Source organism: Somniosus microcephalus, chromosome 6, assembly GCF_052327205.1.
Source record: "Somniosus microcephalus isolate GS21.2 chromosome 6, FLI_Smic_1.0, whole genome shotgun sequence".
Classification (NCBI taxonomy): Eukaryota; Metazoa; Chordata; class Chondrichthyes; order Squaliformes; family Somniosidae; genus Somniosus; species Somniosus microcephalus.
The window spans coordinates 124,804,635-124,832,154 of record NC_140992.1 but is presented as its reverse complement, the minus strand read 5'-3'; the positions used below and the strand labels follow the sequence as shown (position 1 = coordinate 124,832,154).

General features: G+C 46.4%; 1 protein-coding gene across 1 annotated transcript in view; it reads left to right on the top strand.

Annotated features, from left to right (window-relative positions):
• Window positions 1–27,520, top strand: part of LOC147116060 (glypican-1-like) — a 316,715-nt gene that overhangs the window by 261,306 nt on the left and 27,889 nt on the right. The window contains exons 6-8 of the mRNA XM_085990768.1: window positions 17,521–17,652; window positions 19,055–19,188; window positions 25,714–25,889. Coding sequence (XP_085846894.1) covers window positions 17,521–17,652; window positions 19,055–19,188; window positions 25,714–25,889 — 442 coding nt within the window. The remainder of the gene's footprint in view (window positions 1–17,520; window positions 17,653–19,054; window positions 19,189–25,713; window positions 25,890–27,520) is intronic.

Here is a 27,520-nt window from a genome sequence, read left to right as displayed (position 1 = left end):
TGGAATTGGATGTGGGACCATGGTTGGAATTGGATTTGGGACCATGGTTGGAATTGGATTTGGGATCATGGTTGGAATTGGATGTGGGACAATGGTTGGAATTGGATTTGGGACCATGGTTGGAATTGGATTTGGGACCATGGGTTGGAATTGGATTTGGGACCTTGGTTGGAATTGGATTTGGGACCATGGGTTGGAATTGGATTTGGGACCTTGGTTGGAATTGGATTTGGGACCATGGTTGGAATTGGATGTGGGACCATGGTTGGAATTGGATTTGGGACCATGGTTGGAATTGAATTTGGGACCATGGGTTGGAATTAGATTTGGGACCATGGTTGTAATTGGATTTGGGACCATGGTTGGAATTGGATTTGGGATCATGGTTGGAATTGGATGTGGGACCATGGTTGGAATTGCATTTGGGATCATGGTTGGAATTGGATGTGGGACCATGGTTGGAATTGGATTTGGGACCATGTGTTGGAATTGGATTTGGGATCATGGTTGGAATTGGATTTGGAAACATGGGTTGGAATTGGATTTGGGAACATGGGTTGGAATTGGATTTGGGACCAGGGTTGGAATTGGATTTGGGACCATGGTTGGAATTGGATTTGGGATCATGTTTGGAATTGGATTTGGGACCATGGTTGGAATTGTATCCGGGACCATGGGTTGGAATTGGAATTCGGACCATGGGTTGGAATTGGATTTGGGACCATGGGTTGCAATTGGATTGGGGATCATGGTTGGAATTGGATTTGGGACCATGGTTGGGATTGGATTTGGGACCATAGCTTGGAATTGGATTTGGGACCATGGTTGGAATTGGATTTGGGACCATGGTTGGAATTGGATTTGGGACCATGGTTGGAATTGGATTTCGGACCATGGCTTGGAATTGGATTTGGGACCATGGGTTGGAATTGGATTTGGGACCATGGTTGGAATTGGATTTGGGACCATGGCTTGGAATTGGATTTGGGACCATGGTTGGAATTGGATTTGGGATCATGGTTGGAATTGGATTTGGGAGCCAATGCTGGAATTGGATTTGGGACCATGGTTGGAATTGGATTTGGGACCATGGTTGTAATTGGATTTGGGATCATGGTTGGAATTGGATTTGGGACCCTGGTTGTAATTGGATTTGGGACCATTGTTGGAAATGGATTTGGGACCATGGTTGGAATTGGATGTGGGACCATGGCTGGAATTGGATGTGGGACCATGGTTGGAATTTGATTTGGGACCATGGTTAGAAATGGATTTGGGATCATGGTTGGAATTGGATGTGGGACCATGGTTGGAATTGGATTTGGGACCATGGTTGGAATTGGATGTGGGACCATGGTTGGAATTGGATTTGGGACCATGGTTTGAATTGGATTTGGGACCATGGGTTGGAATCAGATTTTGGACCGTGGTTGGAATTGGATTTGGGACCATGGTTGGAATTGGATTTGGGACCATGGTTGGAATTGGATGTGGGACCATGGTTGGAATTGGATTTGGGACCATGGTTGGAATTGGATTTGGGACCATGGGTTGGAATTAGATTTGGGACCATGGTTGGAATTGGATTTGGGACAATGGTTGGAATTGGATTTGGGATCATGGTTGGAATTGGATGTGGGACCATGGTTGGAATTGCATTTGGGATCATGGTTGGAATTGGATGTGGGACCATGGTTGGAATTGGATGTGGGACCATGGCTGGAATTGGATTTGGGACCATGGTTGGAATTGGATTTGGGACCATGGCTGGAATTCGAATTGGGTCCATGGGTTGGAATTGGATTTGGGATCATGGTTGGAATTGGATTTGGGACCAAGGTTGGAATTGGATTTGGGATCATGGTTGGAATTGGATTTGGGAGCATGGTTGGAATTGGATTTGGGATCATGGGTTGGAATTGGATTTGGGACCATGGTTGGAATTGGATTTGGGACCATGGCTTGGAATTGGATTTGGGACCATGGTTGGAATTGGATTTGGGATCATGGTTGGAATTGGATGTGGGACCATGGTTGGAATTGGATTTGGGACCATGGTTGGAATTGGATTTGGGACCATGGGTTGGAATTGGATTTTGGACCGTGGTTGGAATTGGATTTGGGACCATGGTTGGAATTGGATTTGGGACCATGGTTGGAATTGGATGTGGGACCATGGTTGGAATTGGATTTGGGACCATGGTTGGAATTGGATTTGGGACCATGGGTTGGAATTAGATTTGGGACCATGGTTGGAATTGGATTTGGGACCATGGTTGGAATTGGATTTGGGATCATGGTTGGAATTGGATGTGGGACCATGGTTGGAATTGCATTTGGGATCATGGTTGGAATTGGATGTGGGACCATGGTTGGTATTGGATTTGGGACCATGGGTTGGAATTGGATTTGGGATCATGGATGGAATTGGATTTGGGACCATGGGTTGGAATTGGATCTGGGACCATGGTTGGAATTGGACTTGGGATCATGGATGGAATTGGATTTGGGACCATGGTTGGAATTGGATTTTGGACCATGGGTTGGAATTGGATTTGGGATCGTGGTTGGAATTGGATGTGGGACCATGGTTGGTATTGGATTTGGGACCATGGGTTGGAATTGGATTTGGGATCATGGATGGAATTGGATTTGGGACCATGGGTTGGAATTGGATTTGGGATCATGGATGGAATTGGATTGGGGATCATGGTTGGAATTGGATTTGGGACCACGGTTGCAATTGGATTTGGGATCATGGATGGAATTGGATTTGGGACCATGGTTGGAATTGGATTTTGGACCATGGGTTGGAATTGGATTTGGGATCGTGGTTGGAATTGGATTTGGGACCATGGATGGAATTGGATTTTGGACCATGGGTTGGAATTGGATCTGGGACCATGGTTGGAATTGGACTTGGGATCATGGTTGGAATGGGATTTGGGACCATGGTTGGAATTGGATTTTGGACCATGGGTTGGAAATGGATTTGGGACCATGGGTTGGAATGGGATTTGGGACCATGGGTTGGAATTGCATTTGGGTCCATGGTTGGAATTGGATTTGGGACCATGGTTGGAATTGGATTTGGGATCATGGTTGGAATTGGATTTGGGACCATGGGTTGGAATTGGATTTGGGACCATGGTTGGAATTGGATTTGGGATCATTGTTGGAATTGGATTTGGGAGCCAATGCTGGAATTGGATTTGGGGCCATGGTTGGAATTGGATTTGGGACCATGGTTGGAATTGAATTTGTGATCATGGTTGGAATTGGATTTGGGACCATGGGTTGGAATTGTATTGGGGACCAAGGTTGGAATTGGATTTGGGATCATTGTTGGAATTGGATTTGGGAGCCAATGCTGGAATTGGATTTGGGACCATGGTTGGAATTGCATTTGGGTCCATGGTTGGAATTGGATTTGGGACCATGGTTGGAATTGGATTTGGGACCATGGGTTGGAATTGGATTTGGGACCATGGTTGGAATTGGATTTGGGATCATTGTTGGAATTGGATTTGGGAGCCAATGCTGGAATTGGATTTGGGACCATGGTTGGAATTGGATTTGGGACCATGGTTGGAATTGGATTTGGGTCCATGGTTGGAATTGGATTTGGGACCATGGGTTGGAATTGGATTTGGGACCATGGTTGGAATTTGATTTGGGACCATGGGTTGGAAATGGATTTGGGACCATAGGTTGGAATTGGAGTTGTGAATATGGTTGGAATTGGATTTGGGACCGTGGTTGGAATTGGATTTGGGACCATGGCTGGAATTGGATTTGGGACCATGGCTGGAATTGGATTTGGGATCATGGGTTGGAATTGGATTTGGGATCATTGTTGGAATTGGATTTGGGACCATGGTTGGAATTGGATTTGGGACCATGGTTGGAATTGGATTTGGGACCATGGTTTGGAATTGGAGTTGGGACTATGGTTGGAATTGGATTTGGGATCATGGTTGGAATTGGATTTGGGACCATGGCTGGAATTGGATTTGGGATCATGGGTTGGAATTGGATTTGGGATCATTGTTGGAATTGGATTTGGGACCATGGTTGGAATTGGATTTGGGACCATGGGTTGGAAATGGATTTGGGACCATGGGTTGGAACTGGATTTGGGACCATGGTTGGAATTGGATTTGGGACCATGGGTTGGAATTGGATTTGGTACCATGGTTGCAATTGGATTTGGGACCATGTTTGGAATTGTTTTGGGACCGTGGATGGAATTGGATTTGGGACCATGGTTGGAATTGGATTTGGGACCATGGGTTGGAATTGGATGTGGGACCATGGTTGGATTTGGATTTGGGACCATGGTTCGAATTGGATTTTGGACCACGGGTTGGAATTGGATTTTGGACCGTGGTTGGAATTGGATATGGGACCATGGTTGGAATTGGATTTGGGACCATGGTTGGAATTGGTTGTGGGACCATGGTTGGAATTGGATTTGGGACCATGGTTGGAATTGGATTTGGGACCATGGGTTGGAATTAGATTTGGGACCATGGTTGGAATTGGATTTGGGACCATGGTTGGAATTGCATTCGGGATCATGGTTGGAATTGTATGTGGGACCTTGGTTGGAATTGCATTTGGGATCATGGTTGGAATTGGATGTGGGACCATGGTTGGAATTGAATATGGGACCATGGTTGGAATTGGATTTGGGACCATGGTTGGAATTGGATTTGGGACCATGGTTGGAATTGGATTTGGGACCATGGTTGGAATTGGATTTGGGATCATGGTTGGAATTCGATTTGGGTCCATGGGTTGGAATTGGATTTGGGACCATGGGTTGGAATTGGATTTGGGAGCCAATGCTGGAATTGGATTTGGGACCATGGTTGGAATTGGATGTGGGACCATGGTTGGAATTGGATTTGGGATCATGGTTGGAATTGGATTTGGGACCATGGCTGGAATTGGATCCGGGACCATGGGTTGGAATTGGATTTGGGACCATGGGTTGGAATTGGATTTGGGACCATGGGTTGGAATTGGATTTGGGAACATGGGTTGGAATTGGATTTCGGACCATGGGTTGGAATTGGATTTGGGGCCAGGGTTGGAATTGGATTTGGGACCATGGTTGGAATTGGATTTGGGATCATGGTTGGAATTGGATTTGTGACCATGGTTGGAATTGGATCCGGGAGCATGGGTTGGAATTGGAATTCGGACCATGGGTTGGAATTGGAATTGTGACCATGGGTTGCAATTGGATTGGGGATCATGGTTGGAATTGGATTTGGGACCACGGCTGGAATTGGATTTGGGATCATGGATGGAATTGGATTTGGGACCATGGGATGGAATTGGATTTGGGACCGTGGTTGGAATTGGATTTGGGACCATGGTTGGAATTGGATTTTGGACCATGGGTTGGAATTGGATTTGGGACCGTGGTTGTAATTGGATCTGGGACCATGGTTGGAATTGGACTTGGGATCATGGTTGGAATTGGATTTGGGACCATGGTTGGAATTGGATTTGGGACCATGGGTTGGAAATGGATTTGGGAGCATGGGTTGGAATGGGATTTGGGACCATGGGTTGGAATTGCATTTGGGTCCATGGTTGGAATTGGATTTGGGACCATGGTTGGAATTGGATTTGGGACCATGGGTTGGAATTGGATTTGGGACGATGGTTGGAATTGGATTTGGGATCATTGTTGGAATTGGATTTGGGAGCCAATGCTGGAATTGGATTTGGGGCCATGGTTGGAATTGGATTTGGGACCATGGTTGGAATTGAATTTGGGATCATGGTTGGAATTGGATTTGGGACCATGGGTTGGAATTGGATTTGGGACCATGATTGGAATTGGATTTGGGATCATTGTTGGAATTGGATTTGGGAGCCAATGCTGGAATTGGATTTGGGACCATGGTTGGAATTGCATTTGGGTCCATGGTTGGAATTGGATTTGGGACCAGTGTTGGAATTGGATTTGGGACCGTAGGTTGGAATTGGATTTTGGACCATGGTTGGAATTGGATTTGGGATCATTGTTGGAATTGGATTTGGGAGCCAATGCTGGAATTGGATTTGGGACCATGGTTGGAATTGGACTTGGAACCATGGTTGGAACTTGATTCGGGACCATGGGTTCGAATTGGATTTGCGACCATGGGTTGGAATTGGATTTGGGGCCATGGGTTGGAATTGGATTTGGGACCATGGGTTGGAATTGGATTTGGGACCATGGCTTCGAATTGGATTTGGGACCATGAGTTGGAATTGGATTTGGGGCCATGGGTTGGAATTGGATTTGGGACCATGGTTGGAATTGGATTTGGGACCATGGGTTGGAATTGGATTTGGGACCATGGGTTGGAATTGGATTTGGGACCATGGGTTGGAATTGGATTTGGAACCAGGGTTGGAATTGGATTTGGGACCATGGTTGAAATTCGATTTGGGATCATGGTTGGAATTGGATTTGGGACCATGGTTGGAATTGGATTTGGGATCATGGTTGGAATTGGATTTGGGAGCCAATGCTGGAATTGGATTTGGGACCATGGTTGGAATTGGATTTGGGACCATGGTTGGAATTGGATTTGGGATCATGGATAGAATTGGATTTGGGACCATGGATGGAATTGAATTTGGGATCATGGTTGGAATTGTATTTGGGACCATGTTTGGAATTGGATTTGGGACCATTGTTGGAATTGGATTTGGGACCATGGTTGGAATTGGATTTGGGACCATGGTTGGAATTGAATTTGGGATCATGGTTGGAATTGGATTTGGGATCATGGTTGGAATTGGATTTGGGACCATGGTTGGAATTGGATTTGGGACCATGGTTTGGAATTGGATTTGGCACCATGGTTGGAATTGCATTTGGGATCAGGGTTGGAATTGGATTTGGGAGCCAATGCTGGAATTGGATTTGGGACCATGGTTGGAATTCGATTTGGGACCATGGTTGGAATTTGATTTGCGATCATGGTTGGAATTGGATTTGGGACCATGGTTGGAATTGGATTTGGGACCATGGGTTCGAATTGGATTTGGGACCATGGGTTGGAATTGGATTTGGGACCATGGGTTGGAATTGGATTTGGGACCAGGGTTGGAATTGGATTTGGGACTATGGTTGGAGTTGGATTTGGGATCATGGTTGGAATTGGATTTGGGACCATGTTTGGAATTGGATTTGAGATCATGGTTGGAATTGGATTTGGGACCATGGGTTGGAATTGGATTTGGGACCGTGGTTGGAATTGTTTTGGGACCGTGGTTGGAATTGGATTTGGGTCCATGGTTGGAATTGGATTTGGGACCATGGGTTGGAATTGAATTTGGGACCGTGGCTGTTATTGGATTTGGGATCATGGCTGGAATTGGATTTGAGACCATGGTTGGAATTGGATTTGGGACCGTGGGTTGGAATTGGATTTGGGACCATGGGTTGGAATTGGATTTGGGACCATGGGTTGGAATTGGATTTGGGACCATGGGTTGGAATTGGATTTGGGACCATGGGTTGGAATTGGATTTGGGACCATGGGCTGGAATTGGATTTGGAAACAGGGTTGGAATTGGATTTGGGACCATGTTTGAAATTGGATTTGGGATCATGGTTGGAATTGGATTTGGGACCATGGTTGGAATTGGATTTGGGATCATGGCTGGAATTGGATTTGGGAGCCAATGCTGGAATTGGATTTGGGACCATGGTTGGAATTGGATATGGGACCATGGTTGGAATTGGATTTGGGATCATGGTTGGTATTGGATTTGGGACCAAGGTTGGAATTGGATTTGGGACCATGGGTTGGAATTGGATTTGGGACCATGGGTTGGAATTGGATTTGGGACCATGGGTTGGAATTGGATTTGGGACCGTGGTTGGAATTGGATCTGGGACCGTGGCTGGAATTGGATTTGGGATCATGGGTGGAATTGGATTTGAGACCATGGTTGGAATTGGCTTTGGGACCGTGGATTAGAATTGGATTTGGGACCATGGGTTGGAATTGGATTTGGGACCATGGGTTGGAATTGGATTTGGGACCATGGTTAGAATGGGATTTGGGATCAGGGTTGGAATTGGATTTGGGAGCCAATGCTGGAATTGGATTTGGGACCATGGGTTGGAATTGGATTAGGGACCATGGGTTGGATTTGGATTTGGGACCATGGGTTGGAATTGGATTTGGGACCAGGGTTGGAATTAGATTTGGGACCATGGTTGGAATTGGATTTGGGATCATGGTTGGAATTGGATTTGGGACCATGGTTGGAATTAGATTTGAGATCATGTTTGGAATTGGATTTGGGACCATGGGTTGGAATTGGATTTGGGACCATATGTTGGAATTGGATTTGGGACCGTGGGTGGAATGAGATTTGGGACCGTGGATGGAATTGGAATTGGGGCCATGGTTGGAAATGGATTCGGGACCATGGGTTGGAATTGGATTTGGGACCGTGGTTGGAATTGGATCTGGGACCGTGGTTGGATTTGGATTTGGGATCATGGTTGGAATTGGATTTGAGATCATGGTTGGAATTGGATTTGGGACCATGGGTTGGAATTGGATTTGGTCCCATGGGTTGGAATTGGATTTGGGACCATGGTTGGAATTGGATTTGGGACCGTGGTTGGAATTGGATTTGGGATCATTGTTGGAATTGGATTTGGGATCTTTGTTGGAATTGGATTTGGGATCATGGTTGAAATTGGATTTGGGACCATGGTTGGAATTGGATTTGGGACCATGGGTTGGAATTGGATTTGGGACCATGGGTTGGAATTGGATTTGGGTCCATGGGTTGGAATTGAATTTGGAACCATGATTGGAATTGGATTTGGTTCATGGTTGGAATTCGATTTGAGATCATGGTTGGAATTGGATTTGGGACCATGGTTGAAATTGGATTTGGGACCGTGGGTTGGAATTGGATTTGGGACCGAGGTTGGATTTGGATTTGGGACCGTGGTTGGAATTGGATTTGGGACCATGGGTTGGAATTGGATTTGGGACTGTGGTTGGAATTGGATTTGGGACCGTGGTTGGAATTGGATTTGGGACCTTGGTTGGAATTGGATTTGGGACCATGGTTGGAATTGGATTTGGGACCATGGGTTGGAATTGGATTTGGGACCGTGGTCGGAATTGGATTTGGGACCGTGGTTGGAACTGGATTTGGGACCATGGGTTGGAATTGGATTTAGGATCATGGTTGGAATTGGATTTGGGACCATGGTTGGAATTGGATTTTGGACCGTGGTTGGAATTGGATTTGGGACCATGGTTGGAATTGGATTTGGGACCATGGTTGGAATTGGATTTGGGACCATGGTTGGAATTGGATTTGGGATCATGGTTGGAATTGGATTTGGGACCATGGTTGGAATTGGATTTTGGACCGTGGTTGGAATTGGATCATGGACCGTGGTTGGAATTGGATTTGGGATCATGTTTGGAATTGGATTTGAGACCATGGTTGGAATTGGATTTGGGACCGTGGTTGGAATTGGATTTGGGACCATGGTTGAAATTGGATTTGGGATCATGGTTGGAATTGGATTTGGGACCATGGTTGGAATTGGATTTTGGACCGTGGTTGGAATTGGATTTGGGACCATGGTTGAATTTGGATTTGGGACCATGGTTGGAATTGGATTTGGGATCATGGTTGGAATTGGATTTAGGTCCATGGGTTGGAATTGGATTTGGGACCATGGTTGGAATTGGATTTGGAATCAGGGTTGGAATTGGATTTGGGAGCCAAAGCTGGAATTGGATTTGGGACCAGGGTTGGAATTGGATTTGGCACCATGGTTGGAATTGGATTTGGGACCATCGTTGGAATTGGATTTGGGACCATGGGTTGGAATTGGATTTTGGACCGTGGTTGGAATTGGATCTGGGACCGTGGTTGGAATTGGATTTGGGATCATGTTTGGAATTGGATTTGAGACCATGGTTGGAATTGGATTTGGAATCATGGTTGGAATTGGATTTGAGACCTTGGTTGAAATTGGATTTGAGACCTTGGTTGGAATTGGATTTGGGACCGTGGTTGGAATTGGATTTGGGACCATGGTTGAAATTGGATTTGGGATCATGGTTGGAATTGGATTTGGGACCATGGTTGGAATTGGATTTGGGATCATGGTTGGAATTGGATTTGGGACCATGGTTGGAATTGGATTTGGGATCATGGTTGGAATTGGATTTGGGATCAGGGTTGGAATTGGATTTGGGACCATGGTTGGAATTGGATTTGGGACCATGGTTGGATTTGGATTTGGGATCATGTTTGGAATTGGATTTGGGATCATGGTTGGAATTGGATTTGGGACCATGGTTGGAACTTGATTTGGGACCATGGGTTGGAATTGGATTTGGGTCCATGGGTTGGAATTGGATTTGGGATCATGGTTGGAATTGGATTTGGGATCATGGTTGGAATTTGGTTTGGGACCATGGGTTGGAATTGGATTTGGGACCATGGGTTGGAATTGGATTTGGGTCCATGGGTTGGAATTGGATTTGGGACCATGGGTTGGAATTGGATTTGGGACCATGGGTTGGAATTGGATTTGGGACCATGGTTGGAATTAGATTTGGGACCATGGTTGGAATTGGATTTGGGATCATGGTTGGAATTGGATTTGGGACCGTGGTTGGAATTGGATTTGGGACCGTGGTTGGAATTGGATTTGGGACTTTGGTTGAAATTGGATTTGGGATGATGGTTGGAATTGGATTTGGGATCATGGTTGGAATTGGATTTGGGACCATGGTTGAAATTGGATTTGGGACCATTGGTTGGAATTGGATTTGGGATCAGGGTTGGAATTGGATTTGGGACCATGGTTGGAATTGGATTTGGGACCATGGGTTGGAATTGGATTTGGGATCAGGGTTGGAATTGGATTTGGGACCATGGTTGGAACTGAATTTGGGACCATGGGTTGGAATTGGATTTGGGACCATGGTTGCAATTGGATTTGGGACCATGGTTGGATTTGGATTTGGGATCATGGTTGGAATTGGATTTGGGACCATGGTTGGAATTGGATTTGGGACCATGGGTTAGAATTGCATTTGGGACCATGATTGGAATAGGATTTGGGACCATGGTTAAATTGGATTTGGGATCATGGTTGGAATTGGATTTGGGATCATGGTTGGAATTGGATTTGGGACCATGGTTGGAATTGGATTTGGGACCATGGGTTGGAATTGGATTTGGGACCATGGTTGGAATTGGATTTGGGATCATGGTTGGAATTGGATTTGGGATCATGGTTGGAATTGGATTTGGGAGCATGGTTGGAATTAGATTTGGGACCATGTTTGGAATTGGATTTGGGACCATGGTTGGAATTGGATTTGGGATCATGGTTGGAATTGGATTTGGGACCATTGTTGAAATTGGATTTGGGATCATGGTTGGAATTGGATTTGGGATCATGGGTTGGAATTGGATTTGGGACCATGGTTGGAATTGGATTTGGGACCATGGTTGGAATTGGATTTGGGGTCATGGGTTGGAATTGGATTTGGGATCATGGTTGGAATTGGATTTGGGACCATGGTTGGAATTGGATTTGGGACCATGGATGGAATTAGTTTTGGGACCGTGGTTGGAATTGGATTTGGGACCATGGTTGGAATTGGATTTGGGATCATGGTTGGAATTGGATTTGGGACCATGGGTTGGAATTGGATTTGTGACCATGGGTTGGAATTGGATTTTGGACCATGGTTGGAATTGGATTTGGGACCATGGTTGGAATTGGATTTGGGATCATGGTTGGAATTGGATTTGGGATCATGGTTGGAAATGGATTTGGGACCATGGTTGTAATTGGATTTGGGACCATGGGTTGGATTTGGATTTGGGATCATGCGTTGGAATTAGATTTGGATAATTGATTGAATTGGATTCGAGATCATGGTTGGAATTGGATTTGGCACCATGGTTGGAATTAGATTTCGGACCATGGTTGGAATTAGATTTGGGACCATGGTTGGAATTGGATTTGGGATCACGGTTGGAATTAGATTTGGGATCAAGGTTGGAATTGGATTTGGGACCATGGTTGGAATTAGATTTGGGACCATGGTTGGAATTAGGTTTGGGACCATGTTTGGAATTGGATTTGGGATCATGGGTTGGAATTGGATTTGGGATCATGGTTGGAATTGGATTTGGGATCATGTTTGGAATTGGATTTGGGATCATGGTTGGAATTGGATTTGGGATCATGTTTGGAATTGTATTTGGGATCATGGTTGGAATTGGATTTGGGACCATGGTTGAAATTGGATTTGGGACCATGGTTGGAATTGGATTTGGGATCATGGGTTGGAATTGGGTTTGGGATCATGGGTTGGAATTGGATTTGAGATCATGGTTGGAATTGGATTTGGGACCATGGGTTGGAATTGGATTTGGGATCATGGTTGGAATTGGATTTGGAACCATGGGTTGGAATTGGATTTGGGACGATGGTTGGAATTGGATTTAGGACCATGGTTGGAATTGGATTTGGGATCATGTTTGGAATTAGATTTGGGACCATGGTTTGGAATTGATTTGGGACCATGGTTGGAATTAGATTTGGGACCATGGTTGGAATTGGATTTGGGACCATGGGTTGGAATTGGATTTGGGATCATGGTTGGAATTGGATTTGGGACCATGGGCTGGCACTGGATTTGAGACCATGGTTGAGGAGGGGGTATTGATTGGGTATGGTTAACCTGGTCTAATAAATCATAGTGATATAACTTGGTTAGCAGGTTATATAAGGCTGTAAACAATCAGTTTTGCTGTTTTCCCATTGTCGTGTTAGCCAAAATATAAAACATGCAAAAATGGAATTACCACCGTCTCTCCCCCTCTTCTCCCAGTAAATAGTTGCACGTATGTAGTACATTTTACGTGAAATAAATTCCTCAAGGCACTTTGCAGAGCACTAATGATGGACACTTGAGAGTACCTCTCTCTCCTTCTTTAAGATGCTCCTTAAAACCTATCTCTTTGACCAAGCTTTTGGTCAGCTGTCCTAATATCTCATTCTGTGGCACGGTGTCAAAGTTTATTTGATAACGCTCCTGTGAAGCACCTTGGGTCGTTTTACTATTTTAAAGGCGCTATATAAATGCAAGTTGTTTTTGTTGTGTCATTGAGTTAGTCTTGGCTGATGCATTTAGAATGAAGGATGCACACATGCCAGTCAGCAGTCTGCTCACGATACCCAGGCATTACACAGGGCTATTGACAAATGCAAGGCTCCTGAGCTACCAGCATCCATGTTCTGCTGAAAATCCCACCCCAGCCACCGACCCGAATCCCACTCGTTGCAAATTGAGAGGCCTGGATACACACACCTGAGAGAAGGGGGCACATTGCCCTCTTCCAATGGAAGAAATGGGCCCACAGAACTTTGCTGCACTCCTCCAATTCTGGCCTCTTGTACATCCCCAATTTCCTTCACTCTATCATTGGCGGCCATCCCTTCACCTGCCTAAACCCTAGGCTCTGGAATTCTCCCCTAAAGCTCTCCAGCTCGCTACCTCTCTGTCTCCTCCTTTAAGTCGCTCCTTAAAACCTACCTCACCTGTCATAATATTGCCTTATATGGCTCTGTGCCTAATTTTGTTTGATAATGCTCCTTTGGGGTGTTTTTACAAAGTTAAAGACGCTATCTAAATACAGGTTTTGTTGTTGGCCCAAGTACAATGACCCATGACATTCCTGGACTGCAGTTTGTAAATAAGATTAACTTGTTCTCTCAGTCCTGAGTGGAAGAGATTCTTTTAGAGTGCAGCACCACAGACAGCTTTGTGCAGAAACACCTGCAAATATCGCTCATGTTTAGGCTTGTACTGTTCCATTGACTCCTTCATTGTTCTGGAGTCAAACTTTGTAAACCGGTTCAACTAGTTAAGTCGTCATCATTACCGTAATTGACTCCACAAAAAGGAATACTGGATCTTGGATATTTTCCTCCCCTTTCTTCCACCCATCTCTCCTGAAAGCACTGGCGCTTGCTGAGACCCTGTTTCATGGCCAATGCTATTGTTCTTCATGTGTGATCCTAGGCATTGAGTGCTGGCAGATAGTGAGTGTTATTGTGGCGTGTTTGACCTGCCTCTGATCCTGGCCTCATCTGGAAATAGAGAAGAGAACCGGGGTCTTCCTGGCCCCCTAGCCTTGGTCAATCCGGCTAGTTGACTTTGGTGTTGCTACCGGCGATACGTTGGGAGCCGGCAGCACTATTATGGCACCAGTGCCATATAACAACATGGCTGCCATGTTTGTCTACAATCATTGGACTTTAGAAGTCATTCATTAATTACTCTTATAATTAAAAGTCATTCTTTTGTCTAGAAAAGAGAAGTCTGAGGGGTGATCTGATAGAGGTCTTTAAAATTATGAAGGGGTTTGATAAGGTAGATGTAGAGAAGATGGTTCCACTTGTGGGGGAGTCCAGAACTAGGGGTCATAAACACAGGATAGTCATGAATAAATTCAATAAGAAATTCAGGAGAAACTTCTTTACGCAGAGAGTGCTTAGAACGTGGAACTTGCTATCACACGGAGTAGATGAGGTGAATAGCATAAATGCATTTAAGGGAAGCGAGATAAGCACATGAGGGAGGAAGGAGTAGAAGGATATGTTGATGGGGTTAGATGAAGAAGGGTGAGAGGAGGCGCGTGTGGAGCATAAACACCAGAATGGATCAGTTGGACCAAATAGCCTGTTTCTGTAAAATTGTATGTAAAAGTAGCCAACGGTTTCCATTTGTGAAGCGTTGGGGTGGTTTAGCACTGCTGCCCCTTCCTCCCATCGGAATCGGCAAATTTTGGGGGAAGGGGTGTTGTGGCCTGTTTTCCTTCCCCATCCACCCCTAAGAAGTTGTCTCCCTCTCTTCACAATTAGGCTCTTCCCATTTCCCCTCAGGAAAGGAGTTTGCCTCGTGGACCCACCCGTGCAAAGGTTGGGTTGGGGCCCCTCCGATAAAATCGAGTTCAATTGACCTCAATCCTTAAACCTATCGCTGGATCCGCTCTGGGCCCTGCGCAATTGCTCGGTCCATTTTCCAGTACCCTACTTTGTCACTTTGCTTCCTTTCTGTATTTTAATTACAAGGTAAACCTGTGTCTCATAGAACCATAGAAATTTCATCGAATTTTACAGCACCGAAGCTGGCCATTCGGCCCATCATGTCTGTGCCGGTCAAAAAAGAGCTATCCAGCCTAATCCCACTTTCCAGCTCTTGGTCCGTAGCCCTGTAGGTTACAGCATTTCAAGTGCACATCCAAGTACTTTTTAAATACAATGAGGGTTTCTGCCTCTACCACCATTTCAGGCAGTGAGTTTTAGACCCCCACCACCCTCTGGGTGAAAAAAGTTCTCCTCAACTCCCCTCTAATCCTTCCCCCAATTACTTTAAATCTATGCCCCCTGGTTATCGACCCCTCTGCTAAGGGAAATATGTCCTTCCTATCCACTATATTTTGGCCCCTCATAATTTTATACACCTCAATAAGGTCTCCCCTCAGCCTCCTCTGTTCCAAAGAAAACAACCCCAGCCTATCTAATCTTTCCTCATAGCTAAAATTCCCCAGCCCAGGCAACATCCTCGTAAATCTCCTCTGTACCCTCTCTGGTGCAATCACATCTTTCCTGGAAGCGTCTCTTCTCCGTGTGTTTGGAAGCGGTGATGTCAGGGTGGAGGCTGCCACACTTGACATAGGGCTTGGGAGAAAATGAGAAAAGCAACATCCTGGGGCTCTCTGGTGCTGGGAGCAGTTGAATCATCACATAGAAAACAAAGAGAGATAAAGGGAACAGGTAGGAATGCGGGGAGATTTCTGATTCTCTACCAGCCCCCCTCCCCCCCCACCCCAAATAGTACTGCACCAACCTGTGTCTCCTCTCTTCCTTTCACTCATCTCTTCCACCTCCGTCCCCACTTGTGCTGAGTTCCTTGTTATGTGCTGGGTTTTTTTGTGGTCATTTCTACAAGTCAACTGAGGGATTATCATGTTAAGCTTTTAACTAATCACCCCCATCGATGCAGCAGTTCGATAGCAAACGGCCTCCCCCCATCGCCACCACACATTTAATCAGGCCTGTAATCAGCTCTCCTCAAACCATTAACAATGAATTGCGCGTTTGCTGGAATCCATTATTGACCTGCTCCCAGCCACTTTGCCTCGGCTTGTTGAGTCAGTGTCTGTGATCAAAAGGGAAGCGTAACAGCTCGAAAGGAAACCTGGAGGAAACAAAAGCCAGGCAGGGCTGGAAATACACAGCAGGCCTGTCAGCCTCTGGAAAGAGAAAAGACAGCGTGGACTCCGGTCATAGAGTTAATAAGTTTCACAGTCTGCAAACACGTTTATGAAAAAGCTGAATAAAGGCCACTGCAGCATCTCAGTAAAGTTGTGAAAGGACATTAGAAAGACCAAACAAAAAGGATGAAAATAGCTTCAAAATGGAGGGGAAGGAAATGGAAGTTGGCTGGAAGGGGAACGGTTAAGACAATGGTGGGGATACAGCTGAACTTTGAGGTTGCTACGGTCAGGACTGGGACTGCAGTGTGCCCAGCAAGAAGATAAAATACTCTTTTGAAAGTTTGAAGGTTGGTTGGGACAACCATCCTCCACCCTCCATGAACTTGAGCTCATTCAAAACTCGGCTGCCCCGTGTCCTAACTTGCACCAAGTCCTGTTCACCCATCACCCCATGTGCTGACTGTCCTACATTAGCTCCCGGTCCAGCAACACCTCGATTTTTAAATTTTCATTCTTGTTTTCAAATTCCTCCATGGCCTTGCCCTGCTCTATCTCTGTAATCTCCTGCAGCCCTACAACCCTCCAAGAACTCTGTGCTCCTCCAATTCTGGCCTCTTGCACATCCCGATTTCCTTCGTCCCCACCATTGGCAGCCGTGCCTTCAGCTGCCCAGGCCCTAAGCTCTGGAATTCCCTCCCTCAACCTCTCCAACTCTCTCTCTCCTTCTTTAAGATGATCCTAAAACCTACCGCTTTGACCAAGCTTTTGGTCATCTGCCTTAATATCACGTGGCTCCATGCCAAATCTTTTTTCATAACGCTCTTGCAAAGCGCCTTGGGACATTTTACTATGTTAAATTCACTATATAAATGCAAGTTGTCATTGTAGTAGTCGTTATGGTGTGAAGGTCAATGGTGCAAAGGAAGATCAGGGCTATGTTTGTGGACAGAAGTGTGTGCTGAAAGTAAGCTATTCTGTGACGCACCCCACTACAAATGGTTATTCATAGTGGGATTTCTGTACCGCTCGGCATTGTGGGAAAGTTCACTCTTCATTGGCGTGAGTTAACATCATGCCAAATATGGGAGTACCTAAAGCTCTGTGCTTTAGTTTATTTATATAAGAAGCAAACCCTACCTCGTTGTAAACAGGATATGTTTGTTTGTTTGACTGAATTTTCCATTCTTTTTGTTTCTATCCCAGGTTCTTCAGGGCTGTGGTAATCTCAAATCAGTGACCAAACGGTCAGCTGAGGATGACCCAAAGAAACGTGGGAAGCCGTACCCAGTGGAGGAGAAACCAGTCAATCCAGTCACTCCCCCCATGGACAGATTGGTAGGTACTAGGCAACGAAGAGTATCAAGATTTTTATTCCTATGAACGTTACCATTGCTGAATTTCTTTCAAGATAAAAATTCCCAGAAAGTGAGGGGTGGCTGGCTATTTGACTGTGGGTGGCAGCTTACAGCTTCCAGCAGGGTTCCCTAGATCATGAGTGGGGGCCTTGACTGTGTCTTTTCTTCCTCTTCCCCAGCCCAGGGGAGTTGAAACTAGTAGTAGTGTCCCACTCTGCTGACTCAGCACAGACCAGGGCTTGAATCTAGGTCATTATGGTCTGCAGGATGAAGTACTGAACCACACGGTGCATTTAGCATCATTTACCATCGGAGAACCACTCGCCTCTCAGATGCTGGTGGGCCATTTCTTTTGGGGAAGGGGGAGCATCCTACAGCTATTTTGGACATCACAGCAATGACAGGGAAACAACAAACCATGAGACCTGTGACGGTGGAGTGTGTTACTTCTCTGAAGCTGCCATTGTTGTCAAACCATGAGGCAAAGAGCACACAACAAAGTCACCAGGGGGCCCGCTGAGGACGCCACAGTGCAATGTAGAGTCCTTTGGTGTGTGTTGGTGATTATGTAGCGCCCTCTGGAGTTTAGGCTCCAGGGTGCTGATTATATGTGGCCTCTTCACTCCCAATGACATCCTAGTTTGGCTTATTGCAAAGATACTAGGAAGGAAAGAAAGACTTGCCGTATTTAGACTGTGCCTTTCACGACCACCGGACATCCCAAAGCGCTTTACAGCCAATGAAGCACTTTTTGAAGTGTAGTCTCTGTTATAATGTAGGAAACGCGGCAGCCGATTTGCACACAGCAAGCTCCCACAAACAGCAATGTGATAATGACCAGATAATCTGTTTCGGTGACGTTGGTTGAGGGATGAATTTTTGGCCAGGACACCGGGGATAACTCCCCCGCTCTTCTTCGAAATAGTGCCTTGGGATCTTTTACGTCCACCTGAGGGAGCAGATGGGCCTCGGTTTAACGTCTCATCCGAAAGACGCACCATCGACAGTGCTCCCTCAGCACTGCACTGGAGTGTCAGCCTAGATTTTTGTGCTCAAGTCCCTGGAGTGGGACTTGAACCCAGAGCCTTCTGGATAGATGGATAGAAGAAGACCAGCTGGTCCACCAACTCTGTCCCACTCTGCCATGTTGCTACTAAACAACACAACCCTCAGCCAACTGTATCTCAACACCCCTTGCGTGAAGAAGATTTGCTTGACGTAACGAGAGACAACTTGCTAACTGTTTATCTGATTGCATCCAGGTCTTCAATCCATCATTGGTGAGGTCAACCGCAAATGTTTCTTGGGGAGGGAAATCTGCAATGTTTCGGAGTTTGCATGTGCTAGAGTTCGATGTGCAGTAATGGCTGGTGTCCTTTCAGGTTACTGAGGTCAAGATGAAGCTCCGAGATGTTAAAGGATTGTGGGTCACCCTCCCGAGCGACCTGTGCAGCGAGAAGGTGACTGCAGGGTCAGCCAACGAGGACAGGTGTTGGAATGGACAGAGCAGAGGGAGGTAAGATGCTGCTCTCTCGGTCGCAACTGGAGAAAGGTGTCCATAACTCTTCGAGCACTGTGAAATCTAGTGTGTAGTTTGTAGCATTGAGCCTGGTTCTTATGTTAGCTAAATATAGCAAATGAGCCAAATAAGATATTTCTCATTTCAGTTTTCCGTTCCTCATCTCCTGAGGGCACTGACTCTTGTCAGGGTGCTGGTAGCCTTCCATTTCCTCAGCTAAATGGCCATTCTTTAGGTGTGAGCCCAGACAGTGAGCAACAGCTGGCTATTCGACTGCAAGAGGCATCACGCTGAATAAGCACACGTGTGCTTTCCACCAGGGATCACTGAATAGCAACCCTGATTTCCAGCCCTCTCCCTTCCCAACCATTGCTTTCAAATCTCTCCAAAGCCTCACCTTGCCCTGCCTTAGTCATCTCCTCCATCCTGATGTAGCCTCAAACACTGGGCTGCCCCTGGCCCCTAGTCCTTCCACTTCACCATCTTTGCCTGCTCATTCAGCCACTGCGCTCCTGCCCTCTGGAAATCTCTACCTAGTTCCCTCCACCGTGCTAGCTCCCACCCTGCTTTCAAGATCCTTCTCTCCAATGTCCACCCAAACCCTTTCCTTTTCCCCTTTCCCCCTCCTGCTTGGCTTCCACTATTCTTCCTTCTTATTATAATACACCGAGAGATGCTCCCTTGCAAATGGCCTGCAGTGTTGGGGAAACTAAAATTTAGCCGTAGTCCTATGGTCAAAATAACCGCTAGGTGGAATAGGAATCTCTGAGGAGGTTTTCCACTTCGGGTGTTACCGGCACCTGTCGGGAAGCCTAGCGCCCTGAACCCATTATCTCACAAGCTGGGGATGCGCAGTTTCCTGCAATGGAAAGTCTCGCCTCTTAACTGTTCCACTGAATTACTTATGGTTAAATACGCCTCACTTCTCGGAGTTCTGTATCGAGCGCCAACGTTTTTTGGAACTTTGCCGACTCGTCATTCTATGTGGGCTATGTTGGCGGGATGGGGACATCAGAAGGAAGCCCAATCTTGTCCCCACCTCATGGCTGTGTGGGGGTTAAAGGTCAGGAACCACCTGGCTGAATTTTTTTCCCATCCCCCCATCACAAGCTGAGCCCAATTGTATCGCCCCTACCACTGCAGCTACAATCAGCTATTCTGGCACAGACATTTTTTTTATTCATTAATGGGATGTGGGCATTGCCGGCAAGGCCAGCATTTATTGCCCATCCCTAATTGCCCTTGAGAAGATGGTGGTGAGCCGCCATTTCAGAGGGCAGTTAAGAGTCCACCACAGTGCTGTGGGTCTGGAGTCACATATAGGCCCTACCAGGTAAGGATGACAGATTTCCTTCCCTGAAGGACAGTAGTGAACCAGATGAGTTTTTACAACAACCCAGTAGTTTCATGGTCACCATTACTGATACTAGCTTTTTAGTCCAGATTTATTTAATTAACTGAATTTAAATTCCCCAGCTGCCGTGGTGGGATTTGAACTCACGTCTCTGGATCATGAGGATTGTTGAGCAGCACATTCACCCACTGTGCCATCGGGGAGAGCTGGCATTTGCCTCTCAAACCCAATACGATGGCACGGTCCTGCTGAAAGCAGGGAGGTAATGACTGGGAATCCCGCGCCCAGATCTAGAGACAACACTCTAGTTAATGACAATGGCTCATAAAAACAGAAATGGCACTCACTGTATGAATTGAAGACTTGGAGAGTAAATTACTCAGTGCGCAGGGAATGCAGTCAATGGCAGCTCATTCTACCTTCCATTTTTTTCATGGATTTTCAGAAAAGCACGACTTTACTCTGCGCTCTTTCTACAAGCTTGGAGGATTATAACTAAGCACCCAGCTTCTGTAGCCAGTCTGAGCACACTGACCAGGGAGCTCGAACCTGCAGACGTTAGTTAACAATGTGCTTTGTGCTCTGATTGGCTCGGTTAACCTGATGTACCCAGAAGGTCTTGAGCTGGCACGTGCCCATAATGCCCAATCACTCTGCTTTTTCTGTGGTTCTGGGGTTTCTGCACTCTCTATCCTGCTCTATGAGTTTGTCTCCACTTCCCCATTGCCTGACGCGTTTCAAGCCTCTTCCCATTCCCAGTGAGCAAGACTCTCATCCGTCTTTTCTGGGGAAATGCGGTTGCAAAGAAAATACCCCTGAACACTTAACAAGCAAGCGAAAGGATGGAACATTTGGAAAGGGGGAGGTTGAAGGCACGGTCAGAGGGAAAGGTTTTTAGGAATCTCCTCAAACCAGTGAGGGATGTGGCGAGACAGTGGGTTTTTGGGAGAGGACAGGGGCGCAGTGACTGAAAGAACAGCCTCTGATTGTGAGCAGACAAGCAGCGTCTGAAGAGCAGAGGGCACAAGCAATGCCATGAAGCGGGGGAAGGACCACTCAGATCGGGAGGAGCTAGGCCACGGAGGGATCTTGAGGTTAATACAGGGAGATTGGATGCTAGTCAGACGAACGGGTATGCAGGAGAGGACACGGGCCGCAGAGCTCTGAATAAGCTCTGACTACACTTTAGCACTAACTCTAAGAGATTTATTTTACGCCCTGGATGGGTTTTAGTGCAATACCAATTTTATGAGACTTGGGAGGAAAAGCTTCATTTATGAGTTGGTTGGTCTTTGCCCATGAGATAAAAATGTCTCATTCTCATTTGCCACATTCTCTCTCCATCTAGCACTTTTGAGCTCCTTGTAGGTGAATCCTTTTCCTGTCCAAACTATTGATGTTCCTGAGAACATTAGGGACAGGAGTAGACCATTCAGTAGTCGGACCTGTTCCAACATATGATTAGGTCATGGCTGATCTGCACCTCAACTCTATTTTCCTGCCTTTGCTCCACGGCAACCAGTACAGTGAATCCTGCCCTAAGTGAGTCTCAGGAGCTGGGAGTCTTAGCAAGTGTTTGATATTCATGTATTGAGCACTCCAGGTGGCTTTGGTTTGGAAGAGTGTTTTGCAGTTGAGAGCAGTGTCTTAGACAGCAGTGATAGGCTTTTAACGGGGTCAAGCATCAATACTCTGATCAATCCAAAAATAGTTCCTGCTTTTAGCAGTCCACCATGCCTGAGCTGAATTAGCTTCTCAGTACTGGTGACTGGCCAAATTTTCATGCTTTGGGAGGGATTGTGTGTGTGGGTGGGGGTAATTAACACTAAAGAAGAGCAGATGTTTTATCGAGGTCACTAGGGCAAGATTGACTGTATGGGTTGTCATGGAGCACTTAGCAAGTGGTAACCTGGATGCCCAACTCCAAATTTCTACGGCGGATTGTCTGAACAAGTGACCCCCACAAGGAATCTCTTCTGTTGGCTTGGGGAGAGGGTGGAGTACGTTGTGTGTGGGGACATCAGGGCAGCGGTGAAAAGTGGAGACGGGTGAACATTCTAGAGTTTTTTTTTTAATTAGCTTGGGATAATGGGAGTTTTTAATTTGGAACAAGGCATCTTTATGTAAAAAGTTTCCTCAGCACACTACATGGGTGGGATAGATGGGTAGAGTTCATGATAGGGCAGTTTGGACATGCTCTACACAAAGAGCAATCTTTTTTGAACAAGTGGCTTGCTTCTCATTCTGTGCTTTCTTGCACTTGGAAAATTACAAGGCAAGTAACAGAAGTGGAGTTAGATATATTGTAGGACTCATAATACAGGTCATTAGTCGTTTGGGGCCTGCTTTTCCTTGTCCAATTTGCCATCCCACATGTCCCTAGGCCTTCATTTGTGGCCTGCCCAGTTGTGAAGTAATGACTGGGCTGGGATTCAATTATGCTCCTTCTCCTTTTCCTGTTCTCCGGCAACAGGTAGCCAAGGAGATATCACTGAAGGCAAGGCAGTCCCAGCTTCCACACAGCAAGTGAAAGGGCCCCATCAAAATATGATTATATTAATAGAACTATGGATTCACTTAGAAACTGTCAACCGTGGTGTGATTGAAATCAGGGGCTCATTGTGCGAGCAGAGGGGGTCATCGGTGCAGACCCACATCCCGGCAGTCCTGAGAGCATCTCCCTTGATGACAAGTTAGTAAGTAGCCCCGTTGCAAACTGTAGAGCCTCAATTTGAGTCGCTGCCTGGTTGACTTTTCTAATCGGTGCGCGGAGAGTCAGAGAGCTTCGTGTGGCGACCAGTGACCTCACTGGGCGTTACCAGTCTCCTGTCTTGATGTCAGTGAGCAGCTCTGGTAACAAAAAAGATGCTGCATGTGTGTTTTGTACAAAGGGCCTTTTAAGAAGTCCATGGGTTTCATAGTGATGAACAGGGTGATGTCTAATGGCAGAATCCAACCTGGCAGCACAGGACACACTGCACCCCTGAGGATTGCCAGAGTGTGCGATGCTGATCTTGTTAGGGAGCAACGAATGGACTTTCTCCTACAGCAGCCCATCTGAGGCAATTCTTTCCTTATTGATTATTGTGCTGAAAAATTACCCAAAGGGAATTGTGCGGCTTTAAGTAATGGGAATGTGTTTTATTTTTATTTTTTTAAAAGAAAATAATGGAAATTTATCGTTTGAGTGGTTTTCTAATTAAAAATCTTATCGACTGAATTGCAGAGCTTGTGTACAGAGATGGGGGCTCGGAGCTATTAAGTGCTGTATTAGATTGCTCAATCTATATCTCAACAGTGGTGCTATTTATCCAAACGAAGCAGATTTGGTTTCCCCTCCCTGAACCGCAGTATGCAGTATATTGCTATTGCGTAGCAGCTGTTTTCACAGACATGTAATGCACACCGGGTTGTGACTAGCCAGTGTAACAATGTAAATACCAAGCCCAGCAACTGTTGGCACAGGCGTTTCGGGGAAAGGTATGGTGCTTGTGTGTGAGCGTGTGTGCGCGCGGGCAGGTGCTTGTGTGTGAGCGTGTGTGCGCACGCGGGCAGGTGCTTGTGTGTGAGCGTGTGTGCGCGCGGGCAGGTGCTTGTGTGTGAGCGTGTGTGCGCACGCGGGCAGGTGCTTGTGTGTGAGCGTGTGTGCGCGCGGGCAGGTGCTTGTGTGTGAGCATGTGCGCTCGCGGGCAGGTGCTTGTGTGTGAGTGTGTGTGTGCGCGGGCAGGTGCTTGTGTGTGAGCATGTGTGCTCGCGGGCAGGTGCTTGTGTGTGAGCGTGTGTGTGCGCGGGCAGGTGCTTGTGTGTGAGCGTGTGTGCGCACACGGGCAGGTGCTTGTGTGTGAGCGTGTGTGCGCGCGGGCAGGTGCTTGTGTGTGAGCGTGTGTGCGCATGCGGGCAGGTGCTTGTGTGTGAGCGTGTGTGCGCGCGGGCAGGTGCTTGTGTGTGAGCATGTGTGCTCGCGGGCAGGTGCTTGTGTGTGAGCGTGTGTGTGCGCGGGCAGGTGCTTGTGTGTGAGCGTGTGTGCATGCGGGCAGGTGCTTGTGTGTGAGCGTGTGTGCGCGTGGGCAGTTGCTTGTGTGTGAGCCTGTGCGCGCGTGCGGGCAAGTGCTTGTGTGTGAGCGTGGGCAGGTGCTTGTGTGTGGGCATGTGTGTGCGCGCAGGCAGGTGCTTGTGTGTGCGTGTGGGCAGGTGCTTGTGTGTGAGCGTGTGCGCGCCCGCGGGCAGGCGCTTGTGTGTGCGCGCATTTGCACTTTGAAACGTGCGTGTGAGCCTGTGTGTGCATGTGAGTGAGTGTGCACGTGTGTAAGTGTGCGTGTACGCATGTGCATGTGAACATGTGTGTGCACGTGCGCACATGTGTGTGTGTGTGCAAGCCCTAGCTCGGGGTCCTCAGTTTCATTGCTTGCCTTCGTGTTCCCTGTCGGCCCAGCGTATAAATGCACTGCCTATTGGGTACTGAGGTGTACAGTGCAGGAGGGTGGCAGTTTCAATCCCTGGTCTGTACTGCGTTAGCCAGCCTCAGTGGTGAGGGCACAGGGAGCCTCAGTGTCCCTAGACTAGAAAGAGAGTGGGAAAAATATAATCAGCCAGGGTTCCTGCACTAGATGCCTAGCGGACAGAGGCTGCTCTTCATGTGTGCACCTAGAGATACCCTGAGTATCAGCTGGCTGTTTGACCATGTGGGGCATCGCAGGTGAGGGCAGTCATGCCATCACCCAATGTCTACTCATGTGCACTTTCCAGCAGGGTTGGTAGATAGTGATCTTGACTGATTTCTTTCTCTTCTGATGGGGAGTTGCTGGCAATTGTAGTATCCATACCACTTCCCTTGATGAGATCAGCTATCAAGGCACTGAACTCAAGACCATTTGGTCCTGTGTGGCTCAGTACCACACCACACTGGGTCATGCGTTTACCAAGTGGGGTATTTGATTACTGGATGTCGATTTTATCATAATGATCCCTTTACTGCTGTTTAAAATACTCTAGGATTGTTGCTGTAGACTATAGACAACACTATCTAACCTTGAATTATTTCAAATCATTACATTTAGAGCAGTTCTACATTAAGCAGACGGGACTTGCCCACCCACCATCCGAAAAGAAAACAGCTGGTTTGTGGGCACTCTGGACTAATGCTTGTTAACTCTGATCACACATGACAGGTACCTCCCAGAGGTTATGGCAGATGGACTAGCCAATCAGATTAATAATCCAGAGGTCGAGGTTGACATCACCAAACCGGACATGACCATTCGCCAGCAGATCATGCAGTTGCGAATGATGACCAATCGGCTGCGGAACGCCTACATTGGCAATGACGTGGATTTCCAGGATACGAGTGAGTACCCAGCTCTGCTCAATCTTTATCGTCTTTGTCTGCTGTTTGTTTTTATTGGATGCATCTATGCTCACTGATGCGAGAGACTTTACGTTCCATCCCATCACTCAGCCTTAGTACAGTAAGAATCAGGAGTGGTGCTGAGCTCCCTCGATATTTTCCTATTTAATCTCTTTTTACTACATTTCCTTCTCTTATCTTCCCTCTTCCCTTGTCTCTCCCCCCTCTTCTGTTACTCGTTCATATCACTCCATCTTTCCAGCTTCCTCCCCTCTTCCTCATTTGTTGTGCCCGTTCCTCTGTTTCTCATTCTCCTCCCATTTTTCTCTTTGCCTCTGCATTCTCATCTCACCTTCTATCTTTTATTGGTATCTACTTCCTCTCCTTTTCCCCACTATCCCAATGATCCCTCCTTCTGCTTCAATCTAGCAATGCTGGCACAGAGGCTATTTATACCGTTCAAGCTTTCTCCCAACACTTTACCGTAAACAATGTGAGTTTCCCATGAACCGAAACCTGCGTTCTTATATAGGCCCTGATCAGGAAGACATCAACCACTGGAGTTCATGGCAGGATAACCACCATGATGGAAGTGGTGGAAGCGGGCACACTCAATATTTTCAAGGGGAGGCTGGATAGGCATTTGAGGGAAATAAACTTGCAGGACTACGGGGATAGAGTGGGTGAATGGAACTGACTGGACTCGATGGGCCGAATGGCCTCCTTCTGTGCCGTTATGACTCTATGACTCCTTAGTCTTTTAAATAAGCAGAAAATACTATGCTGTCAGGCCGGTGTGCACAGGCTAACATTAATAGTCAGATTTATTTATAGGCTGAATAATACAGAGAACCGGTAAGACACAGCAGATTACTGAAAGTACAATACTTAAAATAGCAAAGAGAATCAGATCACACGGGGTTAGAAGATATTTCTTACACCACTTGATGGTGCTCCATAGACCTTCATGGTTTGATATTGTATGAGGATGATGTGAATTTCCAATCCACAGAGATCAGATCTCCTGACAGAATTAAAGCTGAGATTTACGGCCAAGGGAATTCTTTGAAAGCCATGTCTTTGAAGTCGGCTCTTGTGATTTGGGATCTAATGTGTACACCAATGTCATCTTCCTGCAAACACCTCACTTTAATGGTTCAATGATTAGATTAATTGAATTCATCTAACCCGGGGTCTGTTGAGCTGCTTTTGTTGACATTTCAAACTGCCAGTTCTGGCCATCAAGCAAATTTTGATGTAATTAATTAAGAAATACTGATACAAACAAAGAAAATCCATCCTGGACTAATATCTCCCATTGGCATGGACTGATTGTCCACCTTTGCCATTGGAATACTGAACTTCATCCAGAGTCGTAAATCATGTGACACTAAACAGAGTAAAGACTCTATATAAATACAAGTTGTTGTTGTTGATGATCCCAACCTATTGCATCGAACATGATTCCACTGCACTTTTATTTCTTGTTGTTAACAAAGCATTGCATAGAAATGAGAATAGAATGTCTGACTTTAAAACGGGGACTGAATTAGGTTTGACATACTCTGGTCAAATTATTCCCTGCCCTCTGACCCAGCTTCACCTGAAGACCAAACTTGCTATGTACAATG